Genomic DNA, 24,440 nt, shown 5'->3' with positions numbered 1-24,440 from the left:
AGGGGCGCCGGAGCCGTGGGAACTACAGATCCCAGAATACCATGGGTTCAGGCCCAGACTGGGGACATGATATCATGCTGGCGTGGAGAAGGAGGATTAATTAGCGGGGGATGAATTTCAGCTGACGGAAGGAGGTGTTTACTGAGAAAAGGGAGGAAAGGGAAAGATAACTACAGTTCCCATGATATATGGAGATATGACTACAGTTCCCATGATGCCCCGGAAAGGGGGCGCAGGGAAGAAAGACTGCAGGTCCCGCGATGCTCTCCTCTGGCGAGCGGTGGAGCTTGAACCGGAAGACTCTGTCAGGGTTTGAGGAGTCCAGTGACTGGTGTTGAACAACCAAAAGTCCGATATGAAACTGGTGAGTCTCCGCTTCTAGGTCAGAGGGGCAATGGTTATGCCATATCCGTCTCTAAAGGGGTGGCGATTAGAAACTAGTAAGTGAGGTGGACTAAGGAAAGCTGCTGTTGTTGAGGGTGTTAAAATCACAGCTCCCTTACCCCAATCTACACACACCTGCCAGGAGATCTTATACATCCTTGGAGGGTCCCTTTGGTTCGCTAAGAGGTTGACTGGAACGTTTCTTCACCGACGAACTAAGGTTGGGCTCTATGGACTAGGTTTGACTTCTCAGCTGCCACGTGAGTGTTAAATAGGTTAACTTATTTCCCCGCAGTTAGCGCTTGATTAGCGTTTCTTCCCACCCTTGTTGAGAAGGCTTTGGTTACTTCTTCTGAGCAGAGGGTAGAAGATACTGGACAAAGAGTAATTATTAAATTTTCTGTTACAAAGTCCTAATTGCACTTGGAATTAAGAGAACGACGAGGTCAGGATGTGTTCTGAGGACTTGAAACTTAAACCCTTTGTAGGATGTGGATGGGTTGAGAACAAGTGTCAAGGCATTACAGTTGGGAGCGCCTTCTAGTTGCTGGATGGAATGCTGCCCGTTTCATGGATTGCTTTCGCAAAGCCAATTAGATCTTCAAATTAAAAAAATATATATTACAGTCTAGGGCTGTAGGGACTTAATCAACCAAGGTTAGATGGAGCCTGCCAGTAATGCCTCGAGTCTTTGCATCACGAAACTCAAAACACCTGGCTTATAGGAACACTTCTCAGAACTTTATCTTGAGCCATTTTACTGTCATCATGCACACAGATCTAACTAGTTTATTTCATCTGTATGGAATTAGTTAATAACATAATTATGAGACTAGAAAAATTTGTGTGAGATGTGGTGCCTTTTAAAATTATGTTCCTATAGGCAAATATTGTCAAGCTTTACATTCGGTCATTTTTATACAAAAACAAAAGATTTATTTTCTTTTTCCATTTATATAATTACTTGAGCATGTTTTTCCAAAGTACACACATCCCCTTCATCCTCCCTTTAGTGACTATCATGCTACAGGTATGTATTTATTCAGGAAAGTGTCAGCTGTTTTCTGACTAGTCAAAGTATTCAATGTAGGTTCAACTCCAAAACTCTCTCCATTTAAAGCTGTTTATGTAAAGGAAAGGACGCAGATCAGTAAACCTTAAGATTCTCGATTTGCTTCTGGGTCATTGTGCTAGACTAGACACTTAAGAGTGCAGGATTGGCCTGACCAGGCAGTGGTGCAGTGGATAGAGCATCAGCCTGGGATGCTGAGGACCAAGGGTCAGAACCACAAGGTCGCTGGTTTGAGCACAGGCTCACCAGCTTCAGCATGGGGTTGCTGGCTTGAGCATGGGATCATAGATATGATATGGTTGCTGGCTCGGCTAGAGCACCCCCTCCCCCACCTGTCAAGGCACAAATGAGAAAGCAATCAGTGAACAACTAAGGTGCCACAACAAAGAATTGATGCTTCTCATCTCTTTCCCTTCCTGTCTCTTTCTTTCTCTTTTTTTCTTTTGTGCGCTTGCATGCTAAAATAAAAACACAATTGAACGTCACCACCCTAGCCCTAAAGAAGCATGCAATATAATAGAGAAAAGTAAGCCAAAAGTAAGCATTCTTGATAACTCAGAGGCATATTCAAAGCGTGGCAAATGGAGAGGATGATTGAGAGACAGCTTTCTTGACACATGACTCTTGAACTGATAAGAATAATGAGGAGCCTGACCTGTGGTGGAGCAGTGGATAACGCGTCGACCTGGAAATGCTGAGGTCGCCGGTTCAAAACTCTGGGCTTGCCTGGTCAAGGCACATACGGGAGTTGATGCTTCCGGCTCCTCCCCCCTTCTTTCTCTCTGTCTCTCTCTCTCCCTCTCTCTCTCCTCTCTAAAAATGAATAAAGAAAAAAAGGAAAAAAAAAGAACAATGAGGAGGCTACGGCCTTCCAGGAAGAAGGTTCAGTTTAGAAGCAAAAGAGCTTGCACCTAAATGGTTGGAGCACAGACCATATGTCTTTAATAAAGGATACATTACATTTGGTGTGCTCTGGGAGAAGGCATGCAAGTGTGAAACAGTTTTTCCATAAAAACTGGTTTGCTGAGGTTATCAGAGAACCATGGTTTACACATGCAGGGGAAGGCAAAGTAGGTTTACAGTTGTGAGTTTATTCTTGTATTATTTATTAATCATAACCTACATGTCTTTTTCCATACGAACAACTGTAAACCTACTCTTGCCTACCCCTATACTATACGTTGGTTTGCTCATACTATCCTGCTTAATTTAAAGATAGGAAAACATGGAAGAGAAAAAATAAACTTATTTTTTTCCTTTAAGAACCAAAAGATGCCTTGGAGGAAGTAAGTGTTGTAAGTCACTTAGTAGTTAGGTGATCTGTGATGCAGAATTTCTGTCAGCATAGCAAACTGGTTTCAAAAACATTGACACTCAGTAAATTAGACTTCTTTTGTGTGGCATGCCTCTGGTCGAGTTGAAATAAATCCACCCATGGCCTAAAATGGTTAACTTTGTGTACTGCTTTAGGAATATGTAGTAAGCCATGTTTTACATTTATATCATGAAACACAGAAATACATTTTATTGAGCACATTCTTTTTTTTTGAGATTCTTATTATTTTTAAGTGAGAGGAGAGGAGATAGTGAGACAGACTCCACATCCCCTGGACTGGGATCCACCCAGCAACCCCTGTCTGGAGCAGATGCTTGAATCAACCTAGCTATTTTTAGGGCCTGAGAGGAGGCGTTCTGACCAACCAAGCTATCCTCAGTGCCCAGGGCCAACACTTGAACAAATTGAGCCACTGGCTGTGGAAGGGCAAGAGAGAAAGAAAGGACAGCGGGAAGGGGAAAGAAGCAGATGGTTACTTCCCTTGTGTGCCCTGACCAGGAATCAAACCCAGGGTGTCCATATGCCACTGATGCTCTATCCACTGAGCAAACCAGCAAGGGTCATTTCTGAGATTATGACTTGCCAAAATCCTCTTCACACGCATATTTCTTTGACCAGATCTTTTTTTGTGTGTGTATTTTTCTGAAGTTGGAAACGGGGAGGCAGTCAGACAGACTCCCGCATGCGCCCGACCAGGATCCACCCGGCATGCCCACCAGGGGGCGATGCTCTGCCCATCTGGGAGGTTGCTCTGTTGCAACCAGAGCCATTTCAGCACCTGAGGCAGAGGCCACAGAGCCATCCTCAGCACCCGGGACAACTTTGCTCCAGTGGAGCCTTGGCTGCGGGAGGGGAAGAGAGAGACAGAGAGGAAGGAGAGGGGGAGGGGTGGAGAAGCAGATGGGCGCTTCTCCTGTGTGCCCTGGCTGAGAATCGAACCTGGGACTCCTGCACGCCAGGCTGATGCTCTACCACTGAGCCAACCGGCCTGGGTTTGACCAGATCTTATTCATTCTACTTCTCTTCTTGAACAGGTCTGTTCTGCTCCAGTCCTGCTAATATTGCCCTTGTAGGGGCTCTTTTCACTCGACATTTGGAATTTCAGAGACCTTTTATGTGATCTCCCTACATTCATTCTTACCCGTCTCCAACTCATTTTCTGCTCTGCAGCCTAGGACTTGTTTTAAATTGCAGCATTAACATAAAACACTTTGCCTTTAGGATAAAGTTATATAAATCTCCACTTGACTTACTTGGTCCTGCCTACCTCTCCAGGCTGGTGTTTAGCCCTTATCTCCTTTGCTGTCATTATTCTACTTATATCGCACATCTTCCAGTTCCTTGAACTTTCCCGACACTCTTTTGCCTCTGGGACTTTACATATATTCCATTGCCTATGGCCTTTGTTTTCAACCTTTTTATACTTAGGGACTGGTGAAAATAGGAGATATTACCCTGAGCTTAAGTGCATTCTACTGAGATCATTGAGTCTATAATCTTCATACAACATCAGAGTGCTTAACTCTTTTGTGGACCTATGAACAAACAGTTGAAAAACACTGGCCTATAGCACTTTTCGGCCTGCCTACTTTCTTTATACATTTCAAGTCTGTTTAAAAAACACTCACTCAAGGTTTCCTTGAATTAGGGACCCCTTTTACATGCTTCCAGGGCACACTTCCTTTCATAACATTTACAACTACAGGGGTCCTCAGAGTATGACGCAGTTCCATTCCTACAACAGTGATGTAACCCAAATCTTGGTGTAAGTCGAAACACACCCTAGCCTGACACACACGGAACACTTGAGCTTTTAACAGTCCACAATGGCGTAGGTAAGCGTACTGGGGGACGCCAACTCCCTCACTCATATGCCACGTTACTGCATATTCTTCTGCCACGCTCAACCAAACTATATAGTTTGCCAACGTAATCTGTAAGTATGGCACTAACAGCATAAGTCAAAACATGTCTCAATTTTTTTAAGTTCTTACAGGAGTGAGCATTGTAAACTCGAAACGTTGTATGTCAAGACTGTCGTAACCTGAGGACTCCATGTATTGGTCTTCGTTCTACCCTTCCTCTTGTAAACTTTGTGTATTCTTAAAACCAGGTACAATGACACTACCAAATAGTAGTTGAATAAATCCCCAGGGGCTTATCAAGGTCTGAATATCATTGAGAAAAGATTAAGAGGTGAAGCTGAAATATTACAATAAGCTATGATGTTGGAGTAAAAAAGAATTAAGTGCTACCCTTTATGGAGCACTAACATTGTGCCAGACACTGTGTGAGATACTTCCTATTTAGTGTCTCATTTAATCCTTTGATCTAGATGATAGTATTCCCATTTTATAAATAAAAATCTGAGCTTCAGGGAGGTGAATTGGCTCAAAGTTACACAGGGGAAAAAAGTAGTAGAGCCAAGATCTGAACCCTAGATTTCTTCCTCAAGAGTCTGTTGCTTGCCCTGGCCAGGTAGCTCAGTTGGTTAGAGAGTTGTCTAGATAAGCCAAGGTTGCAGGTTCGATACCCTGCTGAGGCACATACAAGAATCAACCAATGAATGCATAAATAAATAGAATGACAAATTGATCTCGCTCCCCCTCCTCTGTCTCTTTCTCCCTCTCCTTCTCTCTCTTTTCCCTATCTCTCCCTGTCCCTCTCTCCCCACTTCTTTCTTTCTCCCTCTAAAATCAATAAATTAAATTTTTTTAAAGGGTCTGTTGCTTAATAAGGGCATGGACCCCCAGCGCCTGGCATGTGCTAAGTTTTTTTTTTGTTTGTTTGTTTTTTTTCTGACAGCAACAGTGGAGGGGACAGATAGAGACAGACATACAGGAAGGGGGGGAAGAGATGAGACACATCAATTCTTCATTGAGGCTCCTTAGTCTCTAGTTGTTCATAAGTTCTTTCTTAAAAAGAGGAAACCACTGTGCATACTGAAAGAGTTTATTTGGGGCTTTTTTTTTTTTTAACTTGAGTATAGTTTGTTAAAATCCTATTAAAACATAAGGGTCAAGGGGAAATAAAAATCAAAGAATCACTGTAGGAAAAAGCCTTTAGGTCTGGCACCTGGGAGAACTCTGGAGAGTTGGCGGTGTGAGAAACTTCACCTTCTTAAGGGAAGGAGTCTCCCCCCCCCAACTCTCTTTTTCCCCTCTTACCTGCTATTATGGACTGTTTTTAAAATTAGCTTTAAATGGGAGTTTGGTTAAATGAAGTTTTTAAAAAAGATTAATGATAAAAAATTAAAATTTGAAACTTTCTTGATAATATAAAGGGCTCCATATAAGATCGTACCAATTTAGTACCCAAGTGTTTATACTACCCAAATTAGCCTCTTATATCATTTATGGTTCTCTTTGGTGGCTTTTTACACTCCCAAGGGAAGACAATGGATGTCATTAGTATATAATCCTTGCATATCTCCTTAGCTACCAACTGAAAGGATTTTAATGACTGTCTATAATATTATGCAGTATTTAGGCAGCTTTATTTAACTGAAGAAGTTCACTAGTACTGTTAATTAAGCAGAATTAGGGTTTTGGGGGGGTTTTTTTGGTTTTCTTGTATTTTTCTGAAGTTGGAAACGGGAGGCAGGCAGACAGACTCCCGCATGCGCCCGACCAGGATCCACCCGGCATGCCCACCAGGGGGCGATGCTCTGCCCATCTGGGGCACTGCTCTGTTGCAACCAGAGCCATTCTAGTGCCTGAGGCAGAGACCACAGAGCCATCCTCAGCGCCCGGTCCAACTTTGCTCCAATGGAGCCATGGCTGCGGGAGGGGAAGAGAGAGACAGAGAGGAAGGAGAGGGGGAGAGGTGGAGAAGCAGATGGGCACTTCTCTTGTGTGCCCTGGCCGGGAATCGAACCTGGGACTCCTGCACGCCAGGCCGATGCTCTACCACTGAGGCAACCAGCCAGGGCCGAATTGTTATTAAAAAGAACAGAAAATTCAGAAATGTGGTCTCCAAGAGTTGGGCAGATAAGTTAATTTATGCTCACCTCATTAAAGATGGCCACTGCTCATGTGGGACAGCTAATTGCCCTACTTGCTTGGGAAGGGGCTTGGTTATGCTAATGTGTGTTGGGGGAGGGCTTTCACGCCAAAAGGTTTTAAAAGGAGGAGCTAAGAGGAAGTTTTGGGAGAGAGGAAGAGTCCATGGTGTAGCAAGGCCACGTGGAGGAGGCAGCCAAAAATGGCGGAATGGGGAAGGAGAAGGAGAAGGAGAAGGAGATGGGGAACAGAGATGAATAAGACTGGTGAGGTTGAAGCCTTTGATTCTAGGAAAACTCGGATGAGTCACCTTTGTGAGTGCTGAATAAGTGGATTTTGGAGCCTGGTGTGTTTTTTACTTGCTTGCCGAGTGCGAGTCTAAAATAAAGGAAAATGGACCACCAGTTTTTGGCTCAATTGTTTCTCTACAATTGATCCCAATCAAACCTGAACCTGCGTCAGCCAGGCAGCTAGGATGGCGCCCGCGGTTACTGGCTTTACACTAAGTTAGCACATTTTAGAGCATCGTTCTGTTTTAGTATAGACTGAGCCTAATTGGGTGGTACACCATGATGGCTAATTTAGCTAAGGAGAGGAACTAGAAATCACCATGAAACTGAACAAGAAAAGACTGAATATATCGATAGAAACTGACTTTGAAACTTCATGACCAGGAATTTAGTCATTCTAATAGACGAAGAATAAAGATAGATGAAGAATAAAGTGAATAAAATAATTACAGTTTGAGAATGCAGCATGTGTCATTATTTCTATAGTTTCAGAGATGAGATAATCTAGGTATTCAGTCAACAAAAATGCAACCACTCGCATTTTTTTCTGAACCTTTGGTGTTCGGAGTTTTAATACCACCCATTTTAACTATTATAATTGACCCCAAAGATTGATGATAAGGAATTACTTGTAATTTTGCTGAAGCACAAATCCTAATGTGACTTTAAGATTAGTGATAATTCACCTGACCAGGCAGTGGCGCAGTGAGTGGATAGAGCATCGGACTGGGATGCAGAGGACCCAGGTTCAAAACCCTGAGGTTGCCAGCTTGAGCATGGACTCATCTGGTTTAAGCAAAGCTCATCATCTTGAGCCCAAGGTCACTGGCTTGAGCAAGACTTGGTCTGCTGTAGTCCCCCAGTCAAGGCACATATGAGAAAGTAATCAGTGAGCAACTAAAGTGCTGCAACGAAAAATTGATGCTTCTCATCTCTCTCCCTTCCTGTCTGTCTATCCCTCTCTCTCTGTCAAAAAAAAAAAGAAAAGAAAAAAGATTATGATAATCCTTAGTGAATGATTGTCTCGGAATAGTGTGCACATGTCGTTGCTCTGTTATAGGTCTGAAAGAAAGGTCACTTAAGTGCTTGGTATGCTATACAGTTTAAATTTGATGGAGGAAATTATATGCTGTGGTTGTGTTTACAAACGAAAAGCCTCAAGAAAACCATGAGATATATTCTTTAATCGTCTATGCTCCTTTGTATAAAATGCTGTCTCATCACTACTGACTTTGGGGAAGGCTCAAACTTTTAACTTGCCATTTCAGCTAGGAAAAGAGGGAGTAAAGAAATGGATTCATGGATTACTCCTAGTAGAGTAAAACACCAAGTGATATTGTCGTTTGTATGGAAGATCGTTTAATTGAAAGGTGCAAATCCTGCTACAAGGTCAATTTAACAAATCATTAGAAGGGGTTGTGGTTAATCCTCACCTTGGATCTGAGAATGACGGATTCTTTCTCCAATTTACAGAATTGAAGAATCCTTTTGGCTTTTTAGAATTTGAATTAAGAACAGAAAATCTCTTGCCATAAATTACAAACATTCACAATTTTACCAGTGCTTATTCACCTCTTGCAGTAGCATTGTCAAAATGTCAACTTGATTTTACTCTTTTCTGTTTCTCTTTGCTGGTTGATTAGAGTGCCCTCATGTGTCTTTATGATGTAATATCATTTCAAGTTTTACAATAGTGTCAATGTAATGGGGTTTTTTTCTTCTCAAATGATTTCCTCTGTGGATGGAAAAAGGGACCACATACTGAACCTGACAAGCTCCAGGGAGGGGAGCATGGTGGCCTTGCAAACTCAGAGACAAAAAGTAACCACACAGGATGGTCTGAAATTAAAACTTTCTAATTAAAAGCAGCTCGTGGTGGTAGTCATGTCCTAGGGAGGTATTTTTCTGTAACAAAGGTCAATGCTTACCTTAATTGAACCTATTTTTTCATCTACAATAACGTACCTGATAACATGCCTTTAAAATGTAAGGGTAATCTTTTCCTGCCCTGCTCAGGGCAAATGTTCCACCAGAGCAGAGACCAACAAACTCCCTCATTGTTATTATTATCATCTTAATTAACTATCTTTTGCCTGTCTATATAAAGAAGTTTCTGTATACACATTTTTACCTGTTACCCAATCCCAGAGGTTTCCCTGCTTTGCTTTCTCCTGCCTCCCTAATCTGTCAACAATCAATAGCATGTAACCCCCGTACATCTTCCCCTTTGATTCTAATGTATAAAATAAATGGCAAAACCACCATTTTCTGGGGCATTTTCTCAATTTGTTGAGACCTTGCTTCCCTGCAGTTGTCTACAGTTTGGCCCAAATAAACTCATAAAAATTCTTACAGGTTTGGAAGATCTCTAAAAAGCTGTAGGTGACTTAAGGCCAAGTCACATACCTTGTTCAGTAGCGTTCTGAGATAAAAATGGACAATTTTGTCTTGGACATTAGTGGTTGCTCAGAAGATTAAGTCTTTTATGCATATTAAGGCAAAAAAAGTATACTGATAATAGATTTTTAAATTGAGTATATACAAATATATATGTATACATATATGACTTATCAAACAACCATGACAGTATTACTGTTACTTAGAACTGCAGAAGCACATTTGTTTTGTGACTGGTTTGCTCCAAGTACTCAAATTCCTGTGCTGTTTGCTCTGATGCTCAGCAAAATATACTTGATGGACATGGGCCAAGGATACTGCATAGCCATGGGACTCAGTAAAACCTAGTATTCTGAGTGGAAAATTTGCTCTTGGCTTGCTATACACCAAGACCGGTCCAGGCATAAACTGCCCCTCATATCTCCATCATCCATTTATTCATTCAACAAATCTTCCTGAATATCAGCTTCCTCTGCGCTAGCCATTGCTCAGGCACTAGATATAATGCAGTGAGCAAAACAGATTTATTCTTTCTGATGCCTTTAGAAACTCTAGCAGTCCTACTGTGCAATGCGAACTATTAACAGTGAACCTCCTAATGTAGAGAGATTGTTGAGGACTGGCTCAGGTTTTTTTAATGCAGTAATCAAAAAATTTATTTGTGTCCAAGAATATGCCTTCTTAAAATTTTAACGGGTGGCCAACTTGCCCACTCGTTTACCGCTGTACCTGTTGTGTATGAGAATACATTTCCCCATCCTTGCCAACAATTCCATCTGTCTCTTTACTCTTTTTTTTTTTTTTTTTTTTTTTTTTTTTTTGTGACAGAGACAGAGGGACAGATAGGGACAGACAGGAAGGGAGAGAGATGAAAGCATCAATTCTTTGTTGCAGCACCTTAGTTCATTGATTGCTTTCTCATATATGCCTTGACCATGGGGCTACAGCAGAGTGAGTGACCCCTTGCTCAAACCATCAACCTTGGGCTCAAGCTGGTGAGCTATGCTCAAACCAGATGAGCCCGCGCTCAAGCCTGCATGCGACCTTGAGGTTTCAAACCTGGGTCCTCTGCATCCCAGTCCGACACTATCCACTGCGCCACTGCCTGGCCAGGCTGTCTCTTTACCCTTATGATTGTCTTACTAATACAGTAATGTAACCTTTTTCTTTCATCCGTCATACCCTCTTGTCTCTTAGACATATTTATTAAAACAGAAATGTCTCAGAAAGGGGAACAGATTTCTTCAGATTAAAAAAAAAAAGGAGGGTTTAAAAAGAATCTATTGTGTTGCTTTGAAAATGCTAGTGCATGGGTGTCATAATTAAGATGACAGTATTATGTTATCAAGCAAATTGGAGAGGCAGCTGGGCCAAGTGTGTGTAAATGTCAGAGGCGGTTCCCCAGACCCCAGTAAAGGGATGACCAGTGAGTTGAAGCTAGGAGTTGACTCATCAGGAAAACTAAGAAAGGTAGATGCAGGGATTTGCAGGGATCATGAGAAAAGGCAAGAATGAAAAAGGAAAGGGCGAATAGGGAACGGGACCGACTAGGAGAAAGAAGTCAACTTGAAAGCCCCAAGGCGCTTAGTGATCAAGACTAACTGACTTGTGGTGGCGCAGTGGATAAAGTGTCGACCTGGAAACGCTGAGGTCGCCGGTTCAAAACCCTGGGCTTGCCTGGTCAAGGCACATATGGGAGTCGATGCTTCCTGCTCCTCCTCCCCCTTCTCTCTCTCTCTCTCCTCTCTAAAAATTAATTAAAAAAAAAAAAAAAGACTAAAAACTATGGCCTGATCAGGCAGTGGTGCAGTGGATAGTGTCGGACTGGGACGCAGAGAACCCTGTTCAAAACCCCAAGGTATCCTGATTGAGCACGGGCTCATCCAGTTTGAGAACGAACTCACCAGCTTGAGCAAGGGATTGCTTGCTGGCTTGAGCATTGGATCATAGATGTGACCCATGGTCACTGGCTTGAGCCCAAGGTCGCTGGCTTGAGCAAGGGGTCGCTGGCTTGAGCAAGGGGTCACTCAGTCTGCAGTAGCCCCCTGGTCAAGGCACATATGAGAAAGCAATCACTGAACAACTAAGGAGGTTGCAACGAAGAGTTGATGCTTCTCATCTCTCTCCCTTCCTGTCTGTCTGTCCCCATCTATCCCTCTCGTTGACTCTCTGTCTCTGTCAAGAAAAAAAAAGACTAAGAACTATGTGGTGGGAACTTGACTGTGAGAAAAACAGGAAGTTTAGATTGGCCCTAATTGACCATATAGCTGAAGGAGATACCTTTAAGGTCTAAAACCTTTAAACTTATTAAAAGCTCAACTGGAGGAACTTTAACTTTCTCAAGATAGATAATCAGACAGATGATGTCTTAGGAAATGTAAAACTAAACACCCCTTTTGCCCTTAAGGTACAGTTTATTTTTCATCACTTATGTTTATGAAGGGATAAAGGAAGGTGAATAAAAAAATGTCTTGCATTAATAAATAATCCATTTCTCAGATTTATGGCCTAAGCAGGAGTTCTCTTAGTATTTCTGTATAGTATTTCTGTATTTTCAATTCTAGTAAAATAGAGGAAGACATAATTGGATGTTCTAACTTAATAACTCTTCCTTCCCATAATTTTTTTCCAGCATGTAGAAATATGGGTAAACAAGCAGAAGTATTAATGTAAAGATACTATTATTGTAATTACATTTTTTTTTACTTAAAAATTTTTTTTAAGTTACTGATGTTAGAGAGATAGGGAGGTAGGAAGAGAGAGAGAGACAGGAACATCAATCACTCTGTTCCTGTATGTGCCCTGACCGAGGATCAAACTGGCAACTTCTGCGCTTCAGGACGATGCTCTAACCCAGTGGACCCCAACCTTTTTTGGGCCACGGACTGGTTTAATGTCAGAAAATATTTTCACGGACAGGCCTTTAGGGTGGGACGGATAAATGTACAAAATAAAATTATGCGACCGGCATAAAAACTGTGGTATTTTTAAATATAATTGTCGAACTTACGAGACAAGCGTCAAGAGTGAGTCCTAGATGAATGTAACAGAGGGAATCTGGTCATTTTTTAAAAATAAAATATCGTTCAGACTTAAATATAAATAAAACGGAAATAATGTAAGTTATTTATTCTTTCTCTGTGGACTGGTACCAAATGGCCCACGGACCGGTAGCGGTCGTGGCCCGGGGATTGGGGACCACTGCTCTAACCAACTAAGCTATCTGGCCACAGCTTTTTTATTTTACATTTTTAAACAGCTTTATTGAGGTATAATTTACATCCCTCAAAATTCATGCATTCAAAGGGTACAGTGCAATGACTTAGAAGATTTGAAGAGTTGTGTAAAAATCACCACAATTCAGTTTTAGAATATTTCCACCACTCCAAAAAAGATCCCTTGTAATCATGGGCAGTTAGTCCTCATCACTACCTCCATTCCCAGGCAACTACTAATCTACTTACTTTCTGTCTGTAGCTTTGCCCTTTCTGGTCATTTTATATAAATTGGCTCATGCAATATGCAGTTTTTTGTGTCTGACCTCTTTCACTTAGCATAGTGTTTTTGAGATTCATCTGTGTTGCAGCATGTATTGTTCAATAATATTCCACTCTATGAATATACCACATTTTATTTTTCATGTACCAATTGATAGACATGGGGATTGTTACACTTTGTGGCTACTTTTATTGTGTGTACATGTTTCTTTCTAATGTTTTTATTTTTTTCTTGCATAATTGCACTGGATAGACCTTTCAGTATAGTATTGAATAGAAGTGGAGAAAGCAGGTGTCCTTTCCATTTTTTCCCCTTTCCCTATCTTAGGGGGAAAACCTTCAGTCTTTTACTGCTGAATGTGAAGTGAGCTATAGGTTTTTTGTAGATGCCCTTTATCAAGTTGAGGATGTTCCATTCCATTCCTAGTTTGTTCAGCATTTTTATCATGAGTGGATCTTGGGTTTTATCCAATGTTTTTCCTTTGAATATCAAAATGATCAATGGTTTTTGTCCTTTATTGTATTAATATGGTGTATTACTTTAATTGAATTTTGAATGTTAAATCAATCTTGCATTTCAGGGATAATTTCCACTTATGATGTATAATCTTTTTTTGTGTGTGTATTTTTCTGAAGCTGGAAACGGGGAGAGACAGTCAGACAGACTGTCGCATGCGCCCGACCAGGATCCACCCGGCACGCCCACCAGGGGGCAATGCTCTGCCCACCAGGGGGCGATGCTCTGCCCCTCCAGGGCATCTCTCTGTCGCCTGGGGCAGAGGCTAAGGAGCCATCCCCAGCACGCCAGGGCCATCCTTGCTCCAATGGAGCCTCACTGCGGGAGGGGAAGAGAGAGACAGAGAGGAAGGAGAGGGGGAGGGGTGGAGAAGCAGATGGGCGCTTCTCCTGTGTGTCCTGGCCGGGAATCGAACCCGGGACTCCCGCACGCCAGGCCGACGCTCTACCACTCAACCAACCGGCCAGGGACAATGATGTATAATCTTTTCTATATGTTGCTGGATTTGGTTGCTAATATTTTGATGAGGACTTCTGCAGGTCCATTTATGACAGATATTATTCTGTAGTTTTCTTAGGATATCTTTGTTTGGCTTTAGTATCAGAGAAATATTGTTTTCAAAGAATGAATTAGGAAATGTTTCCTCCCCAATATATTCTGGAAGGTGTATGAAGAATTGATATTATTTCTTCTTTAAATATTTAATAGAATTCATCAATGAAACCATCTGCGTCTGGACTTTTATTTGAGGAAGTTGTTTTTTGTTTTTTGTTGTTTTTTTTTACAGAGAGTGTCAGAGAGGGAGGGACAGATAGGGACAGATAACCAGGAACGGAGAGAGATGAGAAGCATCAATTAGTTTTTCGTTGCTATACTTTAGTTGTTCATTGATTGCTTTCTCATATGTGCCTTGACCGTGGGCCTTCAGCAGACTGAGTAACCCCTTAAGCCAGCCACCTTGGGTCCAAGCTAGTGAGCTTTACTCAAACCAGATGAGCCCGCGCTCAAGCTGGCGACCTTGGGGTCTCAAACCTGGGTCCTCTGCATCCCAGTCCGATGCTCTATTCACTGCACCACAGCCTGGTCAGGCGAGGAAGATTTTTAATTGACTAATTCAATTTCTTTACTTGCTATAGATCTCATCAGATTTTCTACTTGTGCATTACTTTTTTTTTTTGATTGAAGTAAAATACATGAACATAAATTTTACTATTTTAACCATGTTTAATGTATAATTAAGTGACATTAAGTACTTTCACATTGTTGCGCAGTCATCACTACCATCCATCTCAAAACATCACTTAGCATATTTTCCAGATTCATCCATATTGTAGCATGTGTTAGAATTCCTTTTTAAAGCTGAATAATATTACACTGTATGTAGCTGCCTCTTGGTTTGTCCATTCATCTGTCGATAGACACTTGCCTGGGCAGTTTCACCTTTTGACTATTGTAACTAAAGCTACTATAAAACATGGCTGAATGTACAAATATCTGTTCAAGTCTGCTTCTGTTCTTTCGAGTATACAGTAGTCCCCCGTTTTGCTTTGTTTAGTTTCAGTTATCCATGGTCAATCATGGTCCAAAAATCTTAAATAGAAAATTCCAGAAATAAATACTTTCTAAGTTTAAATTGTGTGCCATTCTGAATAGAATGATGAAATCTTACACTGTCCCACTCTCACGGAGTATGTGAATCATCCCTTTGTCTAGTGACTCAGTGCTGTCTACTCTCCCTGCTTGGTAGTCACTTAGTAGCCATCATGGTTATCAGATTGATTATCATTGTATCACAGTACTTATGTTCAAGTAACTCTTATTTTACTTAATACCACATTCATATAACTTTCATTACAGCATACTGTTATAACTTTATTTTCATTGTCATTAATCTCTTACTGTGTCTGATTTATAAATTAAACTTTATCATAGGTGTGTGTATATGGATGGATGGATGTACATACGTATAGCAAAAACAGTATATGTGGAGTTCAGTACTATCCAGTTTCAGGCATCCACTGGCGGTCTTGGAATGTATCCCCTGCAGATAAGGGGGACTGTTGTGTACCCAGAAATAGAGTTGCTAGATCACATAGTAAGTCTCAGTTTACTTTACCTTTTTGAGGGACAAACATATTGTTTTCCACAACACCTGCACCATGTTACATTCTCACCATCAACGCACAGGGCTTCTCATTTCTCCACATCTCCACTGCTAGCCAGACTTGTCATTTTCTGTTTGTTTGTTATGATAACAACATAATGGGTTGAAGCAGTATCTCACTGTGGTTTTGACTTACACTTCCCTAATGATTTATGGTGTTGAGCATCTTTTTGTATTTTTTAGATAGTTAATACATGTACATTGTTTAACTTGAGGGGGGGTTATACAACAGATTTTTTTTTTTTTTTTTGTATTTTTCCGAAGCTGGAAACCGGGAGAGACAGTCAGACAGACTCCCGCATGCGCCCAACTGGGATCCACCCGGCACACCCACCAGGGGGCGATGCTCTGCCCCTCAGGGGCGTCGCTCTGCCGTGACCAGAGCCACTCTAGCGCCTGGGGCAGAGGCCAAGGAGCCAACCCCAGCGCTCAGGCCATCTTTGCTCCAATGGAGCCTCGCTGCGGGAGGGGAAGAGAGAGACAGAGAGGAAGGAGAGGGGGAGGGGTGGAGAAGCAGATGGGCGCGTCTCCTGTGTGCCCTGGCCGGGAATTGAACCCGGGACCCCTGCACGCCAGGCCGACGCTTTACCACTGAGCCAACCGGCCAGGGCTTATACAACAGATTTTAAAACTGTGAAAAGATCCTTTTCTAACTTTATCTTCCTCTGCAGAACAGTCTCAGTTATCAGTGTCTAGTGTATCCTTCCAAGACATTCTGTGGGCTTTTACACATTTCTGTAATTTCCAACCTTCTGTACGTATGTTTTATATAAATGATGAGATACTGCTCACTGGTTTTGCATATTCCTTTTTCTTTTTTAAGTTAGAAACGCATCTCACAGATCATTTTATATTAACAACTGCTTTTCACTCGAAAGTGAAAAAATGGTTTAATTATACTTTATTTTTCTCTCATTATGTGTAAGATGTGGTACATGCTTTCATATGTGTATAAAAACATCCACATTTCACCTCACCAGGCGGTGGCGCAGTGGATAGAGCGTCAGACTGGGATGCGAATGACCCGGGTTCAAGACCCTGTGGTCGCCAGCTTGAGCGCGGGCTCATCTGGTTTGAGCAAAGCTCACCAGCTTGGACCCAAGGTCGCTGGCTCGAGCAAAGGGTTACTCGGTCTGCTGAAGGCCCGCTGTCAAGGTACATATGAGAAAGTAATCAATGAACAACTAAGGTATCACAACGAAAAACTGATGATTGATGCTTCTCATTTCTCTCTGTTCCTGTCTGTCTGTCCCTATCTATCCCTCTCTCTGACTCTCTCTCTGTCCTTGTAAAAAAAAAAACAAACCCACATTTCCTTCCAACTTTATTCTATTAATGTTCTAACTCTAAACTATTTTATCTTAGGTAGCTTTAGAGCAGGGGTCCCCAAACTTTTTACACAGGGGACCAGTTCACTGTCCCTCAGACTGTTGGAGGGCCAGACTATAAAAAAAATATGAACAAATCCCTGTGCACATTGCACATATCTTATTTTAAAGTAAAAAAACAAAACAGGAACAAATATAATATTTAAAATAAAGAACGAGTAAATTTAAATCAACAAACTGACCAGTATTTCAATGGGAACTATGCTTCTCTCACCACCAATGAAAGAGGTGCCCCTTCCGGAAGTTTAGCGGGGGCCGGATAAATGGCCTCAGGGGGCCTCCTGCGGCCCACGGGCCGTACTTTGGGGACTCCTGCTTTAGAGTATATTTTAGTATCTTGTAGTATTTGTTCCCAGTTATTGCTCTTCACTTCAGAATTTTCCACACTGTTCTGAAACATTTATTTTTCATATAAAATTTAGAATTATTCTCAGTAAAATTATTTTTATATTTTTATTATAATCAAGTTACATTTATAAAAATATAAGGAGAGAATTGAGTTATTTCTTTCAACATATCATTGAATCTGAAAACAAGAAATGTCTTTTCTATAAACTTTTTTTGAAAAAAGTTTTACCTGATCAGGCAATTTACAGTGGGTAGAACATTGGCCTGGGACACTGAGGACCCAGGTTCGAAACCACAAAATTACCAGCTTGCACACAGGCTCACCAGCTTGAGCACGGGGTCCCTGGCTTGCGCATGGGATCATAGATATGACCCATGGTCACTGGCTTGAGCCCAAAGGTTGCTGACTTGAGCCCAAGGTCACTGGCTTGAACAAGGTGTCACTGGCTCTGCTGTAACCCTCCAGTCAAGGCACATATAGAAAGCAATCAATGAACAACTAAGGAGTCAACTATGAGTTGTTGCTTCTTATCTCTCTTTCTGTCTGTCTGTCCCTGTGTGTCTCTGTTTGTCTCCCTCTCCACCCCCCTCTTGTGCTTTAAAAAATATATATATCTTTTTTATTGGTACTGTATTTGGAATCTTTTCCTACATAGTTTACATATAGAAGGAGTATTTTTTTAAAATTACTACTCTCTGTACAGCCCCTTGTTGAGTTTCTCTATTTTAATTTTTAGTAGTTTTTCCAGTTAATTTCCTTGGGTTTTCCAGGTGTTTATAGAGATAATTTTTTAAACCTCATTTCTTTCCCCCTATGGTGTGATTACATTGGCTTATACTTCCAGAATAGTTTGGACTAGGAGTAGTGGTGGTAGGCATCTCTGTTCTGTTTCTGGTGTGAGTGGACATGCCTCTTGAACTCAGCATGCCACTGTTATAGTGATTTGTGGCTTGAAATTTTTGTGTATTTTAATTTACTGTAGCTGCTTTTCTGCTGCAGAATTTTCCAGTCACTGATAAAGTGAGATTCTTTCACATAGCCCAACAGTAAGTTATTTTCTGAGGCGAAGATCTATTTATGTTGTATTGTTTATTCTAGGCAGTTAATTATATCTTGTAAGCTTTTTCCAGACTTTTGAGAAAACAATGGTTTTTATAACTTAAAGTCTTACGTGGTACATAGCAGACTCATAGAAGTAAAAGACTTTTGTGACCTTAAAAGAAAATTGTAAGGTTTTCTTGGAAAACAGAACAGCCAGAAATAGTTTCCCTCTCTGTACTTAAGAGACAGGCCTGATAAAAGCAAGAAATGTAAACAAATCAGTCTCTTAAAATAAACATGATTACCACACCAGAAAAAACCTCTATAGGAACAAAGAGGGTTTTGGAACCCTGGACAAGTAGCTTATTTATTTTAAGCTGTATTTGATTCAAACTATGTAGATCCAATAGGAAGAAATTGTTGATGAACGACTATGCTATAGTTAAAACTAACAGTTTTGAGAAAGAATAACACAAATCCAACAAATGTTATTAAATGCCTAACTTGTATAAAACCTCCTTGACACTGGGGCATACAAAAGAAATAACATACAGATCCTACCTATCAGTAACCTACTATTCTACAAAAAGTGGGGAGGGGGCTCCAGCTGAGCCAGTGACCCCTTGTTCAAGCCAGTACCTTGGGATTTCAAACCTGGGTCCTCAGCATCCTAAGCACACTCCAACCACTGTGTACCACTTAGTCAGGCCCACCTGAGCCTTTAAATTAATCCCTTTGGAAATTGGACAGAGGAGTTAGGAGAACTATATCTTACATACTCATGTGAATTCAAAATGTATAATTCATTTCAGTTATAGAAAATATTTTTAAAATGAAATTTCTTTTTTTTAATTATTTTATTTATTTATTTTTAGATTTTATTCATATTAGAGAGAGGAGAGAGAGAGAGAGAGAGAGAGAGAGAGAGAGAGAGAGAGAGAAGGGAGGGAGGAGCAGAAAGCATCAACTCCCATATGTGCCTTGACCAGGGAAGCCCGGGGTTTCGAAACAGCGACCTCAGTGTTCCAGGTTGATGCTTTTACCCACTGCGCCACCACAGGTCAGGCTTTAAAATGAAATTTCAAAACAAGCATCAGCGAGCTTAGCAAATGCAAAGTCAGAATTACCTACTTAGGACAAAATTTTTTTATTATTATTGATTTTAGGGAGAAAAAGCACCACTTTGTTGTTTCACTTATTTATGCATTCATGGTTTACTTTTTTTTTCCTGCAAGAGAGACAGAGATAAGAGACAGATGAGATGCATCAGCTCATAGTTGCAGCACATTAGTTGTTCACTGATTGCTTCTCATATGTGCCTTGACTGGGGGGCTCCAGCTAAGCCAGTGGCCCCTTGCTCAAGCCAGCAACCTCGGGCTCAATCCAGTGACCACGGAGTCATGTCTATGATCCCACGCTCAAGCCAGCAACCCCATGCTCAAGCTGGTGAGCCCGCACTCATGATGGCGACCTTGGGGTTTCAAATGTGGGACCTCAGTGTCCCAGGTTGATGTTCTTTCCACTGCATCACCACTGGTCAGGTTGACTCTTGTATGTGCCCTGATCAGACAGAGATTGAACCCACAACCGTGGTATAGCTGGCTGACACTCTAACCAACTGAGCTACCCAACCAGGGCAGTCTGGTTAATGTCTCAAAGAATAAATCAAGGGTACAGAGTATCAAAAGTAAAAAGTGAAGGTGCCAATATAATCAACCACCCTCTACCCAGCAGTAACCACTTTTACCAATTTGGTACATATGTGCTTCTGGTCAATTTAAAAAATATTTTTCATGATATATATATAGCTCTGTGAAAATTTTAAATAAACTATAATTACCATACTTTTTAACATTTTTGAAGCTCTGTTGCCAGACAGCAAACAATGTTTATTCTCAAGTCAGCCCCTGCCCATTTTCCCTTTCTCATCCTTCAGATTTACTGGTAATATTCCCACCCTTTCTGAGCTTCTCTGTCTTGGGGTTGCGGGTGCTTTTTATGACCACTTGCTGCTGCTTTACTCATTTTTATGGAAAGCCAAGTCAGAGGACAGGATAAGTAGGAGGGAGCTGCCATAAGTGTCAGTTACCCAGCTGGGTGTGATATTTAGCCACTCTCCAACCAGAAAGTGGCTTCTCTGTGTTCACTATGCATGCTACAGATTTTCTGCTCAAGTGGAAAAATTATCTCCTACTTTATACAGCTGTGTAGCCAGTTTGACAGTGAGTATGATTGGCACATTTAACAGCTCTTTTGCAAACTAGAATCAAGATATAAAGTGGAAGAAAGTGAAAGATTACCAAATAAAATTGAAGTATATTTATAGAAGTCTCTTGAGTTTTCAGGGACTGGCCCAAAATTCTTAGCAGGGTTAATAGTTCCCAATTAGGCAAATTTGGCTCAGTGGAAGCAGTTTAACTCAGCATGGTATGGTATAAAGCAGGAAGTCTCAGTAGTTTGTACTCCCCTCTTTCCCTGACACACTCAGAATCGTACACACCCTCTTAAGTTAGCATAGACTGTGTCTCCATGAGCCACACTTTTTTTTTTTTTTTTTGTATTTTTCTGAAGCCGGAAACGGGGAGAGACAGTCAGACAGACTCCCGCATGCGCCCGACCGGGATCCACCCGGCACGCCCACCAGGGGCGAAGCTCTGCCCACCAGGGGTGTCGCTCTGCCAGGACCAGAGCCACTCTAGCCCCTGGGGCAGAGGCCAAGGAGCCATCCCCAGCCCCCAGGCCATCTTTGCTCCAATGAAGCCTTGGCTGGGGGAGGGGAAGAGAGAGACAGAGAGGAAGGAGGGGAGGGGGGTGGAGAAGCAAATGGGCGCCTCTCCTTTGTGCCCTGGCTAGGAATCAAACCCGGGTCGCCCGCACGCCAGGCCGACGCTCTACCGCTGAGCCAACCGGCCAGGGCCCACACTTATTTTTTTTAGTAAGAGAGACAGACAGGCTGTCTCAAGTTCATTTAAACCTGATCCTTTTACTTTTTAAATTTAGCTACTAGAAAATTTTAAATTGTATGTGGCATGCATTGTATTTTTGTTGAATAGTGCATTTTTAAAAAATTTATTTTGTGACAGAGACAGAGAGAGGGACAGACAGACTGAAAGGGAGAGAGATGAGAAGCATCAATTCTTTGTTGCGGCACCTTAGTTGTTCATTGATTGCTTTCTCATATGTGCCTTGACCGGGAGGCTACAGCAGACCAAGTGACCCTTGCTCAAGCCAGCAACCTTGGGTTTAAGCTGGTGAGCCTTGCTCAAACCAGATGAGTCTGCGCTCAAACTGGTACTTCAGGGTTCGAACCTTCGTCATCCTCCACGTCCCAGTCCAACGCTCTATCCATTGCACCACTGCCTAGTCAGGCAAATAGTGCATTTTTAATTCAAGGTCACTTTAACCCTAATATTTTATGATTTTTATGGAAGCAAAAGTATGATGATCCTAAGCTAGACTATAGGGGGGAAAAACAAATAAAATAAAATACTTGGTGGATTTTATCATCAAGAACTACCACATTTAAAAATGTTCAAATATGCTAGTGTGCAACTTCTCAGGGACATGGAAATGACTGTCAGTAGTCTGAATCAGCTAATCAAATGCTCTCTCTTATCAGTCTATTCCAAGCTGTCTGCCCTAGAAGTAATCCAGCAGGGGGTTGATAGTGGTACATTAGGGAAACTTTATTGAGGGAGCAGTAAGAAAAGATGACTAGAAAAAATATAGTCACTTTTATGTCTAAGATCTTTTGATTGTTCTTCCCTATCCAACTCTTTTATCCATATTAAATCTGTCACTCAGCATAGTGTACTAGTTTTTCTCATTCCTACTAATGAAATGATTTAAGAGAAAGCATTTAGAACTTGTGCTGATTTGAGTGCAAATTCAGTCTGTTATTAACTGTGTGATCTTGGGCCTTGACAGTCGCGTTGGTATTAATATTTACTCAGTTGTTGGGGTATTAATATTTACTCAGTTAATTAAATATTGGAGAATATTTACCAGTAGTTCTTGTTGTTAGTGAAGGTGATTCATACAATAGACCTTCCGGGTCCTATTCCTCTCTAACTTAAGGTCCACTTTTATTTTTAGAATTCCTTTTCAAGTATCAGCATTGATGGGTATTTTTATGAACATGTATATTTATAAATATAGCTACTATATTAATATGACATTTCTGGTAATTGGATAATTATCTATATCATTTGAAAATTTTATCATAAAATTATAAAGCCATGCTGGGTCTTATTAGAGAAGTGTTTTGCCAAACTTCATAACACTAGAAAGCATCAGGAAGTTCATTAAGGGTACCAATTTAAAAATCTTGGAGTTACCTCTGTCTCTCTACCCCCACCCAAGGCTGTATCTTGTTGAATCATCCGTCTCCTGAGGTGACATTTGTACTGCATTCCATTGCCATGCCAGCAGTTTTAAGTCTTGTTCACTTTGCATCAGGGTTAAATGTGATATCAAAATGAAAATTGTGGACCATTGTCACTACTGAGCACAGTTTCCTTGAAAATTAACAAATATATCTAGCAAATGCTATACTAATGCTAAAACATTTTTTCCATTATGATCACTTAGATTTATTTTTGCACCATGAGACTTTTTTCATAAGGAAAATAGCACTACAAATTTTCACAATAGTAGGAAAGGTATAGTTACATAATTCTAATGCCTGCGGAAGTATCTGATGACAATACAGAAAAGACAACTTTGTATTCATTACTAATATTAGATAAATGTTGATAGTTTGCCCTTTTGAGGGGGTGAGAAGGAGAATCAGCTCTCCTGTTTCCCCTGCCCCCTTTAAGGACAAGTTGTATCTAAAGCTAAGATCAACAATCTTTGTTTTCCTCCCTCTCCAGAGGTTACTACTTTCCTCAAGTTGCTGTGTATTATACCCATGTGTGTGTTTATTGGTATATGTTAAGGTTTGTATATTTCCAGCATTATTAGATGTTGCCAAATTGTTCTCCAGAGTTATACCACTTTATTCTCTAGTTTTATTACATTTTCTCCAATAGTTAGTATTTCATCCTGTTTAATTGTAGCCAATCTAAGGTTTTCTCATTATGGTCCTATTTTGTATTTCCCTGATACTAGTGATATTAAGCATCTTTTCATATCTTCATTAATTGTTTCTGCATTTCTGTTTCTCAAGTAATTTTCTTCAAATGGGTTACAAACTTTCCCAGCACCATATATTGGTAATGCTGCTTTTATCATATGTCAGACTCCTAGATACATGTGTTCATTGGTCTGTTAGCTATCCCAGTGCTATATCCTACTGTTAATTACATTATACTAAATTGTAATATCATAAAATTTAAATACTCTTAATCATTATTCTTTAATTTTCTTACTAATCTTAGCTTCTGTCTTTTCTGTATGATTCTTAAGCTCTATAAAAACATAGATAGTGAAAACTGCTAATTTTTGTAATAGTTTATTTTTCTGTCTAGTTACCATTATCTTTAAGTAGAATTTTATAATTTTTTGGTAAAGATTTTATATTTCCTTTTTTTAACTTTTATTTATGGAGAGAGATGAGAAGCTTCAATTTGCTACATTTAATTTTTGCAATAGAAATGGTATTCTATTTTAATTCTTACTGCATTTACTAATTATTTATTGCTGGCATATAAGAAACCAGTTAGCCTGACCAGGCAGTGGCACAGTGGCACAGAGCATCAGACTGGGACATGGAGGACCAAGATTCGAAATCCCAAGGTCACCAGCTTAAACACAGGCTCATCTGGTAAGAGCAAGGCTCACCAGCTTGAGCCCAAGGTCACTGGCTTGAGCAAGGGGTCACTTGGTCTGCTGTAGCCCCCTGGTCAAGGCACATATGAGAAAGCAATCAATGAATAACTAAGGTGCTGCAACGAAGAATTGAAGCTTCTCATCTCTCTCCATTCCTGTCTGTCTGTCCCTATCTGTCCCTCTATCTGTCTCTCTCTGTCTCTGTCACAAAAAAACCCCACCTCAGTTAATT

The 24,440-nt window shown here is 40.9% G+C and overlaps 1 protein-coding gene across 1 annotated transcript in view; it reads left to right on the top strand.

Annotated features, from left to right (window-relative positions):
- The first annotated feature begins 90 nt into the window (after positions 1 to 90).
- The window catches only part of INTS9 (integrator complex subunit 9), a 106,606-nt gene continuing 82,256 nt past the window's right edge, over positions 91 to 24,440 (top strand). The window contains exon 1 of the mRNA XM_066278604.1: positions 91 to 364. Coding sequence (XP_066134701.1) covers positions 356 to 364 — 9 coding nt within the window. The 5' untranslated portion in view covers positions 91 to 355. The remainder of the gene's footprint in view (positions 365 to 24,440) is intronic.

This window comes from Saccopteryx bilineata, chromosome 1 (genome assembly GCF_036850765.1).
Source record: "Saccopteryx bilineata isolate mSacBil1 chromosome 1, mSacBil1_pri_phased_curated, whole genome shotgun sequence".
Lineage (NCBI taxonomy): Eukaryota > Metazoa > Chordata > Mammalia > Chiroptera > Emballonuridae > Saccopteryx > Saccopteryx bilineata.
Note: the sequence above shows the minus strand (reverse complement) of the source record. Positions and strands in the feature narration are given on the sequence as shown.